The sequence below is a fragment of the Mobula hypostoma genome, chromosome 22, assembly GCF_963921235.1.
Source record: "Mobula hypostoma chromosome 22, sMobHyp1.1, whole genome shotgun sequence".
NCBI classification, from domain to species: Eukaryota; Metazoa; Chordata; class Chondrichthyes; order Myliobatiformes; family Myliobatidae; genus Mobula; species Mobula hypostoma.
In genome coordinates, this window is record NC_086118.1 from 49649612 (window position 1) to 49670424 (window position 20813).

Consider the following 20813-nt stretch of genomic DNA (forward strand, 5'->3'; position numbering starts at 1 on the left):
CTTTGACAAAGCCATGCTGACTATTCCTAATCAGATTATGCTTCTCCAAATGTCCATAAATCCTGCCTCTCAGGATCTTCTCCATCAACTTACCAACCACTGAAGTAAGACTCACTGGTCTATAATTTCCTGGGCTTTCTCTACTCCCTTTCTTGAATAAGGGAACAACACCTGCAACCCTCCAATCCTCTGGAACTACTTCTGCCCCCATTGATGATGCAAAGATCATTGCCAAAGGCTCAGCAATCTCCTCCCTTGCCTCCCACAGTAGCCTGGGGTACATCTTGTCCGGTCCTGGAGACTTATCCAACTTGATGCTTTCCAAAAACTCCAGCACATCCTCTTTCGTAATGTCTATATGCTCAAGCTTATCATTCCGCTGTAAGTCATCCCTACAATCGTCAAGATCCTTTTTCGTGGTGAATACTGAAGCAAAGTATTCATTAAGTACCTCCGTTGTCTCCTCCGGTTTCATACACACTTTTCCACTGTCACACTTGATTGGTCCTATTCTCTCACATCTTATCCTCATGCTCTTCACAAACTTGTAGAATGCCTTGGGGTTTTCTTTAATCCTGATCGCCAAGGCCTTCTCATGGCCCCTTCTGGCTCTCCTAATTTCATTCTTAAGCTTCTTCCTGCTAGCCTTATAATCTTCTAGATCTCTATATCATTACCCAGCTTTTTGAACCTTTTGTGAGCTTTTCTTCTTGACCAGATTTTCAACAGCCTTTGTACACCACGGTTCCTGTACCCTACCATCCTTTCCCTGTCTCATTCGATGATAAAAAAAATAGAGGGCTATTTGGAAGGGAAGGATCAAATTGATCTTAGGGTAGATTAAGAGGTTGGCACAACATTGTGGGCTAAAGGGCCTGTACTCTCCTCTAAGTTCTATGCCATCCATGTGAAAATAAAACAGCAAAGTAAAGTCATGAAGCATTCTCAACTTGTATTTAAAACATTGAACTTTTGGTGATCTTAATGTTGATTTGCAATAGGTTTCAGCATTAAACATGTGTTCTTTCAACTTGACACCACAATTCTGAACCGTGCAAAACAATGTGCTCTAAACCCTGAAGATCCAGTGTCAATAAGCCTTAGCCAAATAATGGCAATCCACTGGAATTTAAAGGTCAAAGTATATTTATTATCAAAGTACATACAGTGCCTGTAAGTAGTATTCACGCTCCCTTGGAAGTTCTCCTGTTTTATTGTTTAACAACATTGAATCACAGTGGATTTAATTTGGCTTTTTTGACACTGATCAATAGAAAAGATTCTTTCATGTCAATGTGAAAACAAATTTCTACAAATTGGTCAATTATACTCAAAATAATTGATTGCATAATTACTCACCCCCCCCCCTTAGGTCAATATTTAGTAAATGCATCTTTGGCAGCAATTGCAGCCTTGAGTCTGTGTGGATAGGTCTCTTATTAGCTTTGCACATCTGGACACTGTAGTTTTTCCTCATCCTTTTTTGCAAAACTGCTCAAGCTCTGTCAGATTGCATGGGGATCGTGAGTAAAATGCCCTTTTCAAGTCCAGCCACAAATTCTCAATTAGACTGAGGTCTGGAATCTGACTTGGCCACTCCAGGACATTAACTTTGTTGTTTTAAGCCATTTCTGTGTAGCTTCAGCTTTATGCTTGGGGTCATTGTCTTGCTGGGAAACAAATATTCTCCCAAGTTGCAGTTCTCTTGCAGACTTCATCGGGTTTTCCTCCAAGATTTTCCTGTATTTTGCTGCATTAATTTTACCCTGTACCTTCATAAGCCTTCCAGGGCCTGCTGCAGTGAAGCATCCCCACAGCAAAATGTAGCCACCATCGTGCTTCACACATTGATGATGTGTGGTGTTTGGCTTAAACTTGATAACCAGAAAGCTCAATTTTGGTTTCATCAGACCATAGAACCATCTTCCAGCTGATTTCAGAGTCTCCCACATACCTTCTGGCAAAGTCTAGCTGAGATTTCATGTGAGTTTTTTCACAGTGCCTTTCTCTTTGCCATTCTCCCATAAAGCTGCAACTGATGAAGCACCCGGGCAATGGTTGTTGTATGCACAGTCTCTCCCATCTCAGCACTGAAGCTTGTCACTCCTCCAGAGTTGTCATAGGTCACTTGGTGACCTCCCTCTCTAGTCCCCTTCTTGCACAGTCATTCAGTTTGTGAGGACGTCCTGCTCTAGGCAGACTTACAGCTGTGCCATGTTCTTTCCATTTCTTGATGATTGAGGCTATGTCCACACTAGAGCGGATAATTTTGAAAACTCCGTTTTCGAGTAAAAACGACAGGCGTCCACACTAGGCATTTTTCAAAGTATCTCTGTCCACATTAAAACGGATATTTGGGCGAATCTACTCCTACTGGGCATGCGCAGACACATCTACAGAAAACAAGCAAAGAGGAAATGGTGTAATATTTGCGTTTCCGCAGCGGTGTTGTGCTATTTCCATTGGTCAAAAACTAGAGTACCAACAACAACAGCGAAAGAAAGTTTTCAACAGTGTCTTTGAGGAATACAAAGAAAATCTCCGCTGGAAAAAGCAGACCGGACTTCTTCGTTTAGACAGACAATGAAGTTGAGCTGTTTCTGCGAGTGTACAAACGACTGCAAAATCAGCAAAGCAGTGGAGAACATGGAAATGTTTAACTCCAAACAAGCTATTAACGTAGACAATAAAGTAAACAACACACGCACGAAGCCGTCCTCTACCCAAGATCAACGAGAAAGTGGAATCTTCTGCCGCCAGACCTGCGCAGCATTTCTGACTTTAATATTTTTAAAGATAGACTCAATCAAATCAATTTGGGGGTCTAGTCAAAAAAGCTCACTTTACAATTTAACTGTCACGCCGTTCACACAGACTGCGCGTTATAACAGCCGTACGGCTGTGCTTGCGCAGTACCAAGCAGAAGCAGAAAAAGCATTGTTGTTGTGTGTTGTCATGACAGCGTTTTTAAATATCTCTGTTTACCCTGTCCACACTACAATGCGCAACAATCGTTTTCAAATTTACACACTCTGGAGAGTGTTTTAGAACAGCTCCGTTTTCAGGGGATGAAAATGCTGTTTCAATGTGGATGGAGGGTCAAAATGAAGAGAAAAAGCTTCATTTTCAAAATTATCTGGCGTAATGTGGACGTAGCCTGACTTAACTGTACTGTAAGGGATATTCAGTGACTTAGGAAAGTTTCTTGTATTCATCTCCTGACTTATGCTTTTCAATAACCTTTTCATTGAGTTGCTTGGAGTGTTCTTTTGTCTTCATGGTGTAGTCTTTGCCAGGATACTGACTCACCAGCAGTTGGATCTTCCAGATGCTGGTGTATTTTTAGTACAGTCAATTGAAACACCTTGACAACACCCAGGTCTCCAAAAAGAGATCTCCATTTAACTAATTATGTGACTTCTTAAACCAGTTGGCTGCACCAGTGATGACTTAGTGTGTCATATTAAAAGGGGTGAATGCTTATGTTTTATTTACCTTGTGTTTTATTTTTATAATTAATTTATATCACTTTGTAGAAATCTGTTTTCACTTTGACACGAAAGAGTCATTGTCAAAAAAAGGCAAATTAAATACACTGTGATTCAATGTTGTAAAACAATAAAGCATGAATAAAAGAATAACACCAAGGGGGGGTGAATACTTTTTATAGGCATTATATATGTCACTATATGCAGTACTACTCAGGCATTAGCTGTCCCTAGGACGAGAAGGGCAAAAAATGTGAGATTTAACTAACCATTTCTAGATAAAGAAGCCTGTGTTTATGCTTTGTTAAAATGGCATTGCTAAAGCATGGGTTTGTTATGCAATGTTAATTCCAGATAAGTCTACTTTGATTGTTCCAAATCACATTTGAATCCAGCTTTGGCCTATATAATAACCAATTCTGCGTGTACTTTGATTAGTCAATTACCTGAAGTTGGTGTAATCAAGTTCTTACAACTAGATTACACTAACTTTAAAATATGTCTTGGTAGTTCATCATTTCCAGCGGAAGTAAGATTGGCATATATCAGCATTCCGATCACACAGATACTTCACTCAATGTTCTCTCCCTATTTTATGGAAATTTTAATTGATGGTAAAGTTTTTGATCACAGGAGAGGGCTTTGCGATCTTTTTCAAGATGAACAAGTCTATAAAATACCACTACTTGATGATTAAAATTGATCTCAGTTTGAATATGTGGTAATAATAGATAACCAGAAAACAACTTGTATACACAGTTATCAGCTCCTTTTAACCTTCCCTTTTTGCTGAAAAAAAAAGCAGTAATTTATATTGGTCATTAGGTTACAATAGACACTAGCTTGGCTGCTTCCCAGTAGTCTGGCATTCTCTTGTCTGCAGTCTTGCAAATATGATGACAAAAGCTTTCTGATTAATGGGAAACTCTTGTGCTTTTTCCCTTAAATAGTTTGTGGGGAAAATTGTCTGCATGGACTATTCAGGAAGATCATCTATCCACAGCCATGTGTAGAATGATCTTTTTAAATAGTCATCTCCTTGGTTTATTGAGTTTAACTTTGTTTCTGGCTGCTACTGAGTTTATCTGATCCTTAATTTAATCTAATCTCCAGACCTGTCACCTGAATATAATGTTTTTGGCCCTTAATTGCATTGCAATTATCTATCAGATATCTATATGGTGAGCTGTTTGTGGATAGCTTGGTTAGAGTTATACTTTATTGTCACCAAACAATTGGTACTAGAACGTACAATCATCACAGCGATATTTGATTCTGCGCTTCACACTTCCTGGATTACAAATATTAAATATTAAAAATATTAAAAATAGTTAAAATTAGTAAATATTAAAAATTTAAATTATAAATCATAAATAGAAAATAGAAAAATGGGAGGTAAGGTAGTGCAAAAAAACCAAGAGGCAGGTCCGGATATTTGGAGGGTACGGCCCAGATCTGGGTCAGGATCCGTTCAGCAGTCTTATCACAGTTGGAAAGAAGCTGTTCCCAAATCTGGCCGTACGAGTCTTCAAGCTCCTGAACCTTCTCCCGGAGGGAAGAGGGACGAAAAGTGTGTTGGCTGGGTGGGTCATGTCCTTGATTATCCTGGCAGCACTGCTCCGACAGCGTGCGGTGTAAAGTGAGTCCACAGACGGAAGATTGGTTTGTGTGATGTTCTGCGCTGTGTTCACGATCTTCTGTAGCTTCTTTCGGTCTTGGACAGGACAACTTCCATACCAGGTTGTGATGCACCCTAGAAGAATGCTTTCTATGGTGCATCTATAAAAATTAGTGAGGGTTTTAGGGGACAGGCCAAATTTCTTCAGTTTTCTCAGGAAGTAAAGGCACTGGTGGGCCTTCTTGGCAGTGAACTCTGCTTGGTTGGACCAAGTCAGGTCATTTGTGATATTGACCCCGAGGAACTTAAAGCTTTTGACCTGTTCCACTTGTGCACCAGCGATGTAAATTGGGTCGTGCGGTCCGCTACTCCTTCTGAAGTCAACAACCAATTCCTTCATCTTGCTGACGTTGTGGGATAGGATATTGTCTTCGCACCATGCCACCAGGTTCTTAATTTCCTCTCTGTACTCAAACTCATCATTACCCGATTATTCACGGATCTTCCAAAAAAGTATCTACTTCCACCTTCAATACTGAAGATCTAGCTTCCGCAGCCCTCCAGAGAATCACAATACTTTGCAAAAAAAATAAATAATTCGGTGCACCTCTGTTTTACGTGCCTGCCACTCCCTCCTCTATGGTCCTTCATTTTAGACTGTCCCACTAATGAGGGCATCTCGATAACCACCCTGTCAGCCCCCCCTCAGAATCTTATGTGTATCCATATGTTCACCCTACTTTCCTAAACTTCAAAGAATACAGCCCCAATTTGTTTAGAATCATAAGACAATCCTCTCATCACATAATTATTGCAGAAAATTTCGGTTCCTAGGGAAAACAGGCTGTTCTCTGCTTAATATGCAGTAACTAGTCAGCTACTCTGAGGACTGAGTGCCCATCTGAGCTAGTCACAGGAGAGATCTGTGATTTAAATGAGATTGCAGAGTATAATATATCAATGTTTGTTGAAGAAATAAAGCTTGGTAGGAAAATGAGTTGTGACGAGGATGTGAAAAGGTATAGGTTAGAGTAGCCTTTCTCAATCTTTTTGACCTGGAGGAACCCTTGAAATAATTTTGAAGTCTCAGAGAACCCCTGCATAAAAATTATTATATCTAGAGCTCACGGGTTAGCGTGATCAGTCAGTTGTAGATATAACAACCCGAAAATAATTGTCAAAGCTCTTTTTAGTAGAGAATGAATTTTTAGCCAACCTTTCTTTAAAAAAAACAGATAGTTAAGCTTAGCTTACCTTTCTTGAAACAACTCTTTCTTTCTCTTTCATAATTTTAAATGCTCCTAAGGCAAACATGATAAATTTCTCATTTCTGGGTCGAATGAAATGAGCACACACAGATTTCACCTTCAGCTGAAATGAGACAATTTCTATCCTTGCTTTTGATAGTTGTTAAACAAGAAAAAGCTTGCTCGCACATGTAAGAAGTTGAGAACTGCAACAAAATGTTCATTGCTTTCCTGTGAATGGCAGGATGCTGTTCTTTCACAGAAATCCAGAACTTGTCCACTGGCAGGTCAGTAAATCTCATCTTGAGTGCTTGATCAGAGTGCAGCTCACAAAGTTCTTCCTCTTCTCTCAAAGTCAAGTTCTCAGGCTGAGCAGAAGTTTCAGAGGAAAGGGTCCCTCACCCAGTCATACACGGTTGAAAGGGAGGAAAAATACTGTTCAATTTTGTTCTGCAGTTCTTCCAGATGGTTTTCAATAAGAACCGAGACTTTCTGATATCCATCCTCACTCTCAAGCCCAAGCAGCAGTGGAAACATTTCAAGATTTCCTTTTGCAACATGATTTTTCTTAAGTTTCAGTTGCCTTTTAAATCCAAGAATCTTGTCACTTGAATTCAACACATTTTCTCCAGAACCTCACAAAGACTTATCCAACTGATTCATATGGTGAAAAATATCTGTTCAGTAGGCTAGTTTCTGCAGCCATTCTTCATCTTCAAAGCACTGGCCTACTATTTTCTTGAAAGTACTCCTGCAATTCACCTTTCAACTCAAACACCCTGTTGAAAACTTTTCCTCTGCTAAGCAATTAGATTTCTGTATGTAGCAGGAGATTGGTGTGTTCTTTGTCCAGGTTTTCACGGTTTTTTAAACATTCTCGAATGAACTGGTCTTAAAGCGGCTGAATAATTTGCTTCCTGCATCCTTTTACTGACTGTGACTTTATTTTCAAAAACTTTAATCTGTTTTTTAAGATTCCAACAGTCATTTAAAATAATCAGCACTTTTACGTGTCAATGGCTGTGATTTGTAGTTGTGTCTTTTCAATTTTGCTGGACCTTTTGCTATATTTGTATGGTTTTTTTTGCATAGACAAGGCACAATGGAATAGGACAACTTGGATCACCAGTCCATGTAAAACCCATTGATAAGTAGCTTTCATTGTAAAAATTTGGTACCAGTGATTACTTTAGTTCCACCCACTGCTTTTGTCTCCAGGACCCAGAAGAGGCTGGTGGACTTCTGGGGCGACAGGGGGCATTGGGTCTCTGCTGCGGTCCTGAGTCTAAAAATCACGGAGGGTGCTCAGTCAGTGGTGTGTGTGTGCACCCATCTGGTGGCTCTGCATCTCAGGACCCTGCAGAGATACCTACATAATGATCACCCCCTCCCCACCCCCAAGATGGCTTGCGCATGTGACTCACTTTCTCTGCTGGGGACACTGCCTGCAGCTGGGCACACGGCTTCCAGCGGACAGCGTCAGCTGCTGCCACCATTTTGAAGGGACTGCCTCGTTTTTACCGAGAGCTGTTGAGGGTACGGGCTCTAGTCTCATCCGGACACAGTGCTCCTGCGCCAGTGGAGGACGGTGTTCTAGCTACGAGGGGATTGGTCTCCATTCTGCCATTCTGTCACAGTAAGTGTGAGGAGGCTGGAATTGGTCATCGGTAGCAGACCTCAGGATACCACACGGGAGAGGGTCCTGCGTAACTTGAGCCGTCTCACAGGGATGCCTACTGGACCTTTCCATGACTCTCCAAAGCGTTTCTTTTACGGGCTACTCTTGCACACCTTTCACTTCTATGCCTTCGTTGCCGACCAGACTCGCCTTGGCGATCTGTTTTACCATCTGGCAGGGGAGGAGGTCCCCAGCGGAAATCTCTTTATGCAGAAGTCTTTCCCCTGTACATTGGGGACCTGGGGTAGAAGGTGTTGCATAGGGCAGCACCGTGCAACAGGTTTTTAAGCAGGTTCACTGACACCCCATCCACTTGTTCGTTCTGTGGTCAGGAGGAATCAGTGTACCATGCTTATATGAAGCGTCAGAGGTTGCAGCCCCTGTTTGAATGTCTGACGGGCCTGTTGCTCAGTTTCTGGTTACACTTCAGCCCCATGCTCCTTGTATTCGGGCACCCAGTACAGAAGGGGGTGGGTTACGATGAGGATCTATTCGTGGGCTTGTTTCTGGGCCCAGCCAAGATGGCCGTTCACAGGTCTAGGTCTAGGTCTAGGTTGCGGAAAGACAAGGGCTCTGCCAGAGCCAACTGCCTGCCCCTCTTCTGAGGGTACGTTTATGCCCAGCTATCCTTTGAGAGGGAGCATGCGGTCACCATGAGTACAGTGGGGAATTTCTAGGACCGGTGGGCCACCCAGGGAATTGACTGTTTTATAGACAGTAGTAATCATATTTTAATTTGAATTTATTTGCTGTCTTGTAAATATTTAACATTTGTACTTTGTGTATTTGTTGTGCAATTAAACTTTTATAGTTCTGTAAAAAAAAAAGATGGACTTTTTTTGTGTCTATTGTTGCACTAGTGCAGTGAAATGACTCAGAAGATTGTAATTCTTCATCATTAACCTCATCAGAATTGTCTGTAGGCCTAGGCCTAGAATCCTCCTCTTCAAAAGACTGGACAGTCTTTAGAATGAAAATTTCCCTCTAATTTTCTTCTACACTGTTAGTTTGTTCGCTCCCGTAAGTCAGTCTTATAGGACGTGGTTTGGTGCGCTGCTGGGTCCTAAAGCCCACTTCACTGAGCCAGGTTAAATAAGGGACTTGAGCATACGTGTTTTTTGGTATCGGGGGGGGGGGGGGGGTGGTCCGAAATCCGAAAAATTCTGAATTCTGAAATGCAACTGGCCTCAAGGATTTCGGATAAGGGATTGTGAACCTGTGCAACACATTTTTTTTTATCACCCTTGTATTCTGGTAAATCTCCTCAGAAGAATTTCAATTACCTTCACATTTTTGTTAAAATAAACCACCAGCGAGCATTGTGAGCGCATTGCCACCAGCAACATGGTGACACTTACAGGCTGCCCAACACAATCCTCACTGATTTGATTTGACACAAACAACACATTTCACTGTACATTTCGATGTGCATGTGATAAATAATGCTATTCTCTAATTTTTTAGATCTTTAATTCTTAAGTATTTTAACTGCAATGAATAAAGTGTTTAGCATAACACCGTTGATTTTGTGTTCTACGGTGCAGCTGATAAAACCAATGATTTTGTGTGCTTTTGTACAGCTCCTCTAATACTTATGCCTAGACGCTTCCTGGTCTCTGTTCATGCCGAGCCCCATTAAACTAATGGCATTTATTTAATGCTGGCTCTCATTCTTCTCTCCACACTTTTCAGCATCAGATCCTTGTGCATCTAGTCCATTTCATCAGTGGAATCCACTGTGTGTCCTTCTAAAGTCTGCTGAAGGCTTTACTCCAGTCAAAATGTTGAAAGTGTAACCTTTGACCAGTGTCTGAGTCATTAATAAATCTCAAACTATTCAGTGGTGCTAATGTCGATCCCCGAGGAGCACTGTGCTTTCTTCCAGTCAACTCGTCTCCTCCGTGTTTCTGACCAGCATCCATAGTGCCGGTGCCACTTTCACCCCAAGCACTCCACTCCACAGAACTAAAACGCTCCAGAATGTGTGATGTGACTCACTACCCAGATGCCTGCTTTAATTGGAAGGGTTTGGAGGCCCAGAGGCAGCTTGTCTTGAGGTTGGAGGCCTGAGGTGGGGGTGGTGTGTATGGTTAGCAGATGGGTGGATGAAAGGAAAGGGTTTTATGTTGTACGCCTGAACCTTATAGGCATACCTGTTAGCTCTTGAACGTTTGACGACAGTTGTGGGCTGACCCCAGTACATCCTTCGGGTGAAATAGAGCAATTTAGCATGAAAAGGGGGCCCTTCCACCTGGGACTCCACATAGCTGACAGTAGTGAAAACCGAGCGGAAACCAGTCGCATGGTGAAGGAAGCCCTGAACACTGCCAAGACCAGGTACGTCATTGGACTCCTGGAGGGCGGAGGAAATGAGCAGATCAAAAGCAACTTGGTGCCATACCGTAGAGGCAGAAATGAGGACACTGAACCACATCTGGGACACAATAGAGAAGATGGCCAAAGACAGACAGAGATGGAGGACCTTCATTGCTGCCCTAAACACCAGTGGCGTAACGGGCAGGAAGTAAGCGTTTCAATGATACTGTTGTACCTGCCTCAACCACTTTTTGTTGTTAGTCATAGACGCAAGGTTCTGCAGATGCTGGAAGTCTAGAACAACACACACACACACACACACACACAATGCTGGAACAACTTTTCAGTGTGAAGGACACATTTCACTGTATGTTACAGTGCAGTGAATCTGAGTTTTTTTTGCCTATGTAAATAAACTCACTCTTTTTGAAGTAAATTGACTTTGTAACAGACTGCTGTGAATCTCACCCCTTTCTCCACCTTCAACTCATGGCTGCTGCCATTGAAACGCTTTCACTTGCCTCACAAGCAATCCCTTGGCGATGTGCACCAAATTTATTTTCCCTATAAATGGTGCAATATCTCAGATGAGTAAATGCAGGAGATTCTGCAGATGCTGGAAAATCCAGAGCAACACACATAAAATGCTGGAGAAACCTAGCAGGTCAGGCAGCATCTCTGGAAGGGAATAAATGGTCGACATTTTGGGCCGAGCTCGTTCATCAGGACTTGATGAAGTTTCTCAGCCTGAAACATCGACTGTTTATTCCTTTCTATACATGCTGCCTGAGCTGCTGAGTTCCTCCAGCATTTTGCGTGTGTATCTCAGATGAGTATTTGTTTTGGTCATCTTACTGTCAAATGCTAGCAAACCTATTTATAATTGAATCTTAATATCTATTCCTAAATGGTTGTTTGTTGGTGTGTAATTTTAATACATTGAGCTGCAGCACCCGCAGCTATTAAATCCTTCACAGCACAGGAATTGTTGCAGCTTCATTATCAATTGTTTGCCTGCTGAATTATTTATATATATCCTACAGCATCAAAATAATTATGTGTTCTTAGTGCTGCGAGTGATGTATTAGGTCAGAATCTGTGTCATTACTGGGTTAGGAAAGAATTGGCTCTAAGCACTCAACTAATGAGTTCCATAAAAGTGTAAAATAAAGGTATCGACGGTCTTTGTAACATTACAGTTCATTAATTACTTCTCTGGTAAGGTCTGACAGAAATTTGGGGGGGGGGGATTGGTGACTTTTCTTGTATACTGCATTTTAAAGCTGTAGAGGTCCTGCTGAGATGTGTTTTTGAGAGTAAAGTGATGAGTTGGCAAATCAGGTATTAACTACTAAATTATGACAAATGTAATTGCCAATTAAGGAGACTTATTTGAGAGGTACTCAATTCATTCTCCACTTGTTTAACGTCATAGAGTTGTACAATGCAAGAACAGGGCCTTTAGCCCACTACTTGTATACCTCTCCACACTAATTCCATTTGCCTGCCTTAAGTCCAAATCCTTCTATTACTTACTTACTGCCTGCTACGCCACTGGTGTTGAGGGCAGCAATGAAAGCTCTCCATCTCTGTACCATTGCACTCGGATATACAAGGTTTCCATAACATTTTCTTTTTGACCAGTCAAGGTTGTTAGCCCTGAGCTGAACCCCCAAATCTGGAGGACTGGGGGACCACTCTTAGTATGGCCTCTACCCGCATGGGTGACCCTACCAAGAGCCAATGTACAAGGCCCTGACTCCAGCCAACACAGGTCTCTGTCTACCTGTGTTGCCATTTTCAGGGAACTATGGACTTGAACCCCAAAGGTCCTCAGCTATCAATACTCCTTGGTGCCTAAATATTTACTGTATACTGTATGTCCTACTCCCTTTTGACTTCCCAAAATGCATTACTGCATTTGTCAAGGTTGAATTCCATCTGCCAATGCTCCTTCCAGATTCCCATCTGATCTATATCCTGCTGTAGCCTTCTGTAATCTTCCCTGTTTTCCACAACACCCACTTCAGAGTCATCTGCAGACTTACTCATCATACCTTGTGCGTTCATATACAGTCATTAGTTTATGTAACAAGCAAAGGTCCCAGTATTAGTCCCTGTGGTAACTCACTAGTTTCATTCTAACAATCTTAAAAATATCCTTCCAATACTACCCCTTGTACCCAACTACTGTCTTGTATCCCCAGTCCTTTTGACTAAGAGAGAGAAGGAAAAGAAGACCTTATCTACTCTCTGCTCACCTCCTTACTGAAGCCTGACATTCAGTGAAGCCCTCACTTTGTCTCAGTAACAACACTTCCACATCACAGCATTTCTTAGAATGTCTTTTGCTAAACATGCCATACAATAACTACTACGCTCCTTGACGAGATGGAGAGGCTTGTGGGTTCCTGAGATCCTAAAATAGATGCTGTCTGGAGCTTACCATGGCGGTATGGTCAAGGGGAGGTTCCAGCCAAAGAGCGATCCAACTAAGACTTCAGTGGTGAAGCTGGTGGACAGTGATAACACATCACAACGGCAGTGAAAGCAGAGGAAGGCCGCAGCAATGAAGTGTCCGCAGTCATCTTGCCACTGGACCCAGACACTGATCTGTCAGGAACACTGTGATGGCTGCCTGTACATCAGCGTCCACACATTTAACAAAGTCAAGGGCTGACATTTCCTATTAACAGGAATAACATCTTACTTGACTCCAGAACTACCATGCCGTAAAGTCTGTTTCAGAAACTTTACTGAAGTTGACTTAAGCAGTTCAAAAGCATATTAGTGTAACCTTGTAACATAGGAGATGAATTTCTACCGGAATTCAGTCTTGTTCTGATCTGTTGATAGGTGAACGACTTGCGGATTTGTTATCACTAATGGGTTAAACATTTACCATTTTCTTTTTCACAGGGGTGTCATTTAACAGCGTCTATACTCAGATTTGGCGTGTTCTGCTTCACCTGGCAGCAGATCCTTTCCCAGAGGTCTCTGACCTTGCTATGAAGGTGCTCAACAACACTGCTTATAAGGTACGGTGGACTATAATGACATTGAAACCAAATGCTATAAAGTGTCATACTGGATTCCTGTCAAGCGCCAGATTTTGTGTTTCCATCTCAACCAGAAATTATGTGTCAGTCTGGTTCCCAAGTACATAACCTTTAAGATGGAACATTTAAAGAAGTAAATCTGAAGAAGTGCTATATTATCTTTTGGATGAGCTGTAGATGATGATCTACATCATCTTTTGGTTCAGTTGAATGTGCAAAGATGTCACGACGTTATGTAAAATTTGTGCAGCTAGTTTTATCTACAGAATTGTCTGCAGCTCACAATGCAAGGTTCCTCTTTCATAGCAATGATTTATGATTAGGAAGCATGTTCCTTAAGTGCATATGAATTAGCAGCAAGAGTAGTTAATCAGTTGCTCAAGCCTCCTCTGCCATTTAAGAAGATGACGGCTGAGCGGCTTCTGATCTTAATTCTGCAGTCCCATCTACACGCAGTACATTTTCACCCTCTTAGAAAGTATGTACAGTACCTATTTCCAACTTAAAGCCATTCAGAGAATCTGCTGTCACAGAGCTTTAAAATAGAGAATTCCAAAGGCTCATGGCCCTCCAAAAGAAAACAAAAATGCCTCACCTATTGGATTTTGGTGACCCTTTATTTTAAGCAGTGACCTCTGGTTCTAGATTTTCCCACAAGGGAAACGTCCTCTCCAGTTAAGACCATAAGACATAGAAGCAGAATTAGGCCATTTGGCCGGCTGCTCGGCCATTTAGTCATGCTGATCAATTTCCCTCTCAACCCCATTCCCCTGCCCTCCCTGCCTTCATGACCAACTAATCAAGAACCTATTAACCTCCACCTTAAATACACCCAGTGTCCTGGCCTCCACGGCCATCTGCGGCATCGAATTCCACAGATTCACCACACTCTAGCTAAAGAAATTCGCCTCATCTCCTTCCAAATTGACATCCCTCTATTCAGCCGCTGTACTCTCTGGTTCTAGTTGCACCCTGCCAAGATGCCTCAGGATCTTGTATGTTTCAGTCCACTGCCTCCGGTTTTAAACTTCGGCAGTGCTATCCTGGCTTGTCCAGCCATTCCTCATAAGGCAGACTGTCCACTCCATATCTCAGGTCTGGCTTCTGAGGTATGCCAAATAATGCATCTGCTCAATAATTCATATCTCATATGTTTATGTATGTGTACCCCTTACAATTTTAAATGCTTGCAAGAGGCAGTTAATTTTTATGACTCATCAGTTATGATAGTACTAATTCTGTCTTGCAAGAGAAAGTTACACTAAAACACACAACTGTTCTTAAAGCTCAATATCCTCCCACAATCTGTTCACTAGAATTTTCCAGTAACTGTTGTTATAACTTCTTCCGATAAAATGAATTTTGAGTACAAAATAGAAGCCATTCAACTTTTATTTAAAAAAAAATAAGTGGGAAGTTGTAATGAATGGCAGCAAAGATGCTAGAGTCACACACAAGTAGAATATGGGTTTCACAATTCTAGTGAGCCTGACCTCCAGTGCTGTCTGTGGAGTTCGCATGATCTTTCAGTGACCACATGGGTTTCCTCTGGGTGCTCCATTTTCCTCTCACATCCCAAAGCTGTGAGTGCTGCTGGGTTAATTAAGCACAGTAAATTTCCCCTGGTGTGTAGATAAATGGTGCAAGATAGGGAGAATAAGAAATTGGAATCTGTATCAAGAGTGTTTCATGCCTCTAGGATCCCTACTAGTGTGTTTGGAAGAAGGAGCAGGGGAACTCACGGAAACCTATCAAATACTGAAAGGACAAGATAGAATGGATGTAGAGAGAATGTTTCCTATATTGAGGGGGTCGAGGACAAGAGGACATAGCCTCAGAATAGAAGAATGTCCCTTTAGAACAGAGATGAGCAATTTCTTCAGACAGAAGGTGGTGAATCTGTGGAATTCATTGCCACAATGGCTATGGAGGCCAGGTCATTAGGTACAGTTGCAAGAAAATGTTTGTGACCCCTTTGCAATTAGCTGGTTTTCTACATTAATTACTCATAAAATATGGTCTGATCTTCATCTAAGTCAAATAATAGACAAACGCACAAAGTGAACTAATGACACACAAACATTTGTACTACTCCTCATCAACACTGAGTACACCATTTAAACAATCACAGTCTCTGTCTAACGAAGTATGTGAACCTCTGGGGTAATGCATTTTACAAAAGCTGTTTGAAGTCAGGTGTTCTAATCAATGCAATGAGATTGGATGTGTGGGTTGTTGAGGTGCCCTACCCTATAAAAAAAAGACACATAACATCAGGTTACTACCAGAACCTACTCTTCTCAAGAAAGATGTATGTGCACCATACCTTGATCAAACCAGCTTTCAGAGGACCTTAGAAGAAGAATTGTAGAGATGCATGAAGCTGGAAAAGGTTACAAAATCATTTCTAAAGACCTGAGTGTTCATCAGTCCACAGTAAGAAATTGTCCAGAAACGGAGGAAATTCAGTACTATTGCTACTCTCCCTAGGAGCCGGAGTCCTGCAAAGATCACACCAAAAGCACAATGTACAATGCTGAAGGAATTGAAAAAGTACCCAAGGGGAACAGCAAAAGACCTGCAGAAATCTCTAGAACTTGTTCATGTGTCCACTATAAAAAACACTGAACAAGAATGGTGTTCATGGAAGGACACCATGGAGGAATCCACTGCTCTCCAAAAAAAAAAACATTGCTACACATCTCAAGTTTGCAAAAGACCACCTGGATGTTTCACAATGCTTCTGGACAATATTCTGTGGACAGTTGATTCAAAAGTTGAATATTTTGGTAGAAATGCACACCGCTATGTTTGGAAGGAAAAGGGCACTGCACACCAACACCAAAACCTCATACCAACTGTGAGGCATGATGGAAGAGCATCGTGGCTTGGGGCTGCTTTGCTGCCTCAGGGCCTGGACAGCTTGCAATTGTTGAGGGAACGATAAATTCAGAATTGTATCAAGACATTTTATAGGAGAATGGCAGGGTAGTGGCCCATCACCTGAAAACTTAATAGAAATTGACAACAGGACAAGGATCAAAAACACGAGTAAATTAACAACAGACTGGTTTTTAAAAAAGAAAATTCATGTTTTGGAATGATCAAATCAGAATCCAGACTTTAACCCACATAAGATGTTGTGGCATGACCTGAAGAAGTCTGTTCATGCAGGGTATCCCAAAAATATTGATGAATGGGAACAGTTTTGTATGGAGGAATGGTCTAAAATTCCTCCTCGCTGTTGTGCAAGTCTGATCAGCGACTACAGAAAATGTTTGGTGGAGGTTATTGCTGCTAAAGGAGGTTCTGCAAGCTATTAAATACAAGGGTTTATATACGTTTTCCAACCCAGACTGTGATTGATTAAACAATGTGCTCAAAAAGACAAGAAAAGTACAATTGTTTGTTATTAGTTTAGGCGGATTGCGTTTGGCTATTGTTGTGACTTAGATGAAGATCAGACCACATTTTATGAGTAATTAATGCAGATAATCTCAAAGGGATCACAAACTTTTTCTTGCATCTATATATTTAAAGCAGAGGTTGATAACTTTTAATCAGTAAGGGTGTCAAAAGTTATGGGGAGAAAGCAGGAAAATGCTGTTGAGGGTGATAATGAATCAACCATGATGGAATGGCAGAGCAGTCTCAATGGTCTGAACAGCCTAATTTTGCTCCTATGTTTTATGGGTACTTGGTGATAGGTCGAAGGGCTACTTTGCATGTTGTATGACTGTAAATTACTGGAATAATTGAGGTGTTCTGTAAATACCTCCGTGTCTTCAGTGGTGTCAGTCACTTATGTAAAAGAGTATTATCTTTATGTGAATTGTGTCTCAATGGATTGTGTCACTTTATACCAGAGCATAACTCACGGTTGTAACAATTATCTCCCTTTGTGATTGCTGCTGGGTAAATGTGTCTCCTGCACGAATGCTTCCATAATATTTCCTAAGGCTAATGGACTAAATGTGTGGTGAAGTGAGACAAGATCTGAATCAAATGACTGCTTTATTTCACAGCATGTGGATGTACAGAGTGCTGGTCACAATCAAAATTCCTTATCCCACTCAGCTTTACTTAGCTTCCCATATTTTAGGGAAATAATGAATTTGACATTGTATTTCTATTTTTTGAATTCAACCATTAGCAGACAGGATCAGAATGCTGGCCTTAAGCTCATGCATTCTGCATTTCAACTGCCTGCAGTATTTGCTTACATGCCAACTGATTATCCCATCTGAGAGCTAAATCAGCCAAAAGATCCAACCAAAAAGAAGTCCTGCTGAGTTCTACTGACGGATTTGTCATAGAAGCAGAAAGTGTTGAAGGATCACTAAAATGTTAAGTTTTCTTTCATTGTCTCCACTAATCCTAATTTGAATTTGTCAGCCCATTTGCGGGCAAGAGCCCAGTTCTATGGTAACGCCTTGATGCTGTAACCCTTGATTAGTAAGGGTGTTGAAGGTTACGGGAAGAATGCAGGAGAAGGAGGTCAATAGAGAGAGAGAGAATAGCCATATCGGAATAGCAGAGCAATCTCAATGGGCCTAATAGCCCAATTCTGCTCCAACGCCTTATGGTCTGTAGGGAGGGTGAAACTGAATTAATGCAGGATTAGTGTAATTGTTAGATGGTCAACCTGGGTGATTCAAACAACCTGATTCTATGCAGAATTATCCTTTTTCTTAGACAGCAATGTTGTAATGGCCAGATAATCTATTGACCAAGTTAACTAGTTTTTAATTGAACTGATTGACATGATGTCATTTGCAAGACGCAAACACGAGGAAATCTGCAGATGCTGGAATTTCAAGCAACACACACAAAGGTTGCTGGTGAACGCAGCAGGCCAGGCAGCATCTCTAGGAGGAGGTACAGTCGACGTTTCAGGCCGAGACCCTTCGCCAGGACTAACTGAAAGAAGAGCTAGTAAGAGATTTGAAAGTGGGAGGGGGAGATCCAAAATGATAGGAGAAGACAGGAGGGGGAGGGATGGAGCCAAGAGCTGGACAGGTGATTGGCAAAAGGGATATGAGAGGATCATGGGACAGGAGGCCCAGGGAGAAAGAAAAAGGCGGGGGGAATCCCAGAGGATAGGCAAGGGGTATAGTGAGAGGGACAGAGGGAGAAAAAGGAGAGAGAGAAAAAGACTGTGTGTATATAAGTAAATAACGGATGGGGTACAAGGGGGAGGTGGGGCATTAGCAGAAGTTTGAGAAGTGAATGTTCATGCCATCAGGTTGGAGGCTACCCAGACGGAATATAAGGTGTTGTTCCTCCAACCTGAGTGTGGCTTCATCTTTACAGTAGAGGAGGCCGTGGATAGACATATCGGAATAGGATGTGGAATTGAAGTGTGTGGCTACTGGGAGATCTTGCTTTCTCTGGCGGACAGAGTGTAGGTGTTCAGCGAAACGATCTCTATCCCATGATCCCCTCATATCCCTTTTGCCAATCAACTGTCCAGCTCTTGGTTTCATCCCTCCCCCTCCTGTCTTCTCCTATCATTTTGGATCTCCCCCTCCCACTTTCAAATCTCTTACTAGCTCTTCCTTCAGTTAGTCCTGACGAAGGGTCTCGGCCCGAAATATCAACTGTACGTCTTCCTAGAGATGCTGCCTGGCCTGCTGCGTTCAGCAGCAACTTTTATGTGTGTTGCTTGTCATTTGCAAGATCTTGACCAGTTCTAGTGGTGTCAAAGGTTCTGGGGAGAAGGCAGGAGAATGGGATGGAGAGGGAAAAGTCAATTAGCTGTGTTTAAAAGGCGGAATCGGCTCCATGGGCCGAGTGGCCTAATTCTGATCCTATGTCTTATTGTCTTTTGTTGTCTGATGATAATGTCCTTACCCAACACCATCTCCCCAGCCATCAGTAAAGCCACCGTTCTGGAAGCATTTTGAGAAATTTGACAGTGTGACAGGACTAAACTGATCTCTTAGAACATAGAACAGTACCATATATGAACAGGCTTTTCATCCGAAGACTCAAGTTTGTTTGTAACGTGTAAATCAAAACAAACAGTGAAATGAATCATTTGCATTAACAACCAACACTCCAGAGGGTCACCACACGTTCCTCCCACAATATCTTTGCCAATCATGATGCAAAATTAAACTGCTCCCAGCAGTCTGCCCATGATCAATATCCTTATATGTTCATGTTTCTGTACAAATGCCTCTTAAATGTCACTGTTACATCTGCTTCCACTTGGCAGAGTATTCCTGGCACCAACCACTCTCTGTATATAAAATCTTGCCTCAGACGTCTTTAAACATTCCTCCCTCTAACATTAAAAGCTGTGTCAACTCCTATTTGACATTACCACCATGGGCAAAAGGCGTTGACATCTACCTATAATCTATCAAAATTATGCGCCTCTCATAATTTTACAAACCTATATCAGGCCTTGCGGTCAGCCTCCCATGCTTGAGAGAGAACAATCTTAGTTTGTCCGACCTCTTCTTACAGCTAATACTCTCTAATCCAGGTGGCATCTCAGTAATCCTCTTGTGCACTCTTGCCAAAGCCTCCTCATCTTTCCTACATTGCAGAAACCAGAACTGCACAAAAAATTTCCAAATGTAGCTAGCAAAGTTTTACACAGCTGCAATGTAATTTCTCAGTTGCAGTACTCACTGTCCAACCAATGAAGGCAAGCATGCCATATGCCTTCTTTACCACCCTATCTACTTGTGTTGCCACTTGTATATTTGGACCCCAAGATCAATGCTCCTAAGAATCCTGCCTTGTGCATTTGACCTCTCAAAGAGTAACACCTTACTTGTCTGGATTAAACTCTGTCTGCCATTTCTCCACCAATTAGCTCTAACTCTAATTGATCTGTCACATCTCAATGGACCGCATTTGCCTTGAAGTTCTGGATTGGCCTACCACATAGTACCTGGTCACGTGTCTTACTATAGTTCATGTTGACAGCGGGAGGTGTGGAGAGACATGAAGAGCATCACTGGCTTCAATCAGCCTAGCTGTAGTGCCTCAGAATGCAACTGTGAATGGGCTAATGAGTTAAACCAGTTGTTCAATAGGTTTGCCAATGCCCTCCTGTTCACTCCCCCCTCAGCACACTATCCCAAGGAACCCAATGCTCTCTCAGTACCAAAGTCTCCCCTCCTCCCCCCCCCCAGTTGAACATATGGATTAACAACACAGGCTACCGCTGTCTCCGCCTCATCCTTCCCCTGCACCTACTGACTGCTATTGTCTCGATCTTCACCTCCCTAGCCCCCACCTTCCACCAGCTCCCCAGTCATCATGGACTCACCTTCACCACTGAGCAGGTAAGGAGGGCTCTGGGGAAGCTCAGACACGGCAAAGTATTGGGACCAGATGGTGTGAACCCCAAGGCCTTGAAGGAGTGTGCTGAGCAGCTGTGTGGAGTTC

General features: G+C 42.2%; 1 protein-coding gene across 1 annotated transcript in view; it reads left to right on the top strand.

Annotated features, from left to right (window-relative positions):
* The window catches only part of rptor (regulatory associated protein of MTOR, complex 1), a 500247-nt gene that overhangs the window by 329258 nt on the left and 150176 nt on the right, over positions 1-20813 (top strand). The window contains exon 21 of the mRNA XM_063030532.1: positions 13267-13385. Coding sequence (XP_062886602.1) covers positions 13267-13385 — 119 coding nt within the window. The remainder of the gene's footprint in view (positions 1-13266; positions 13386-20813) is intronic.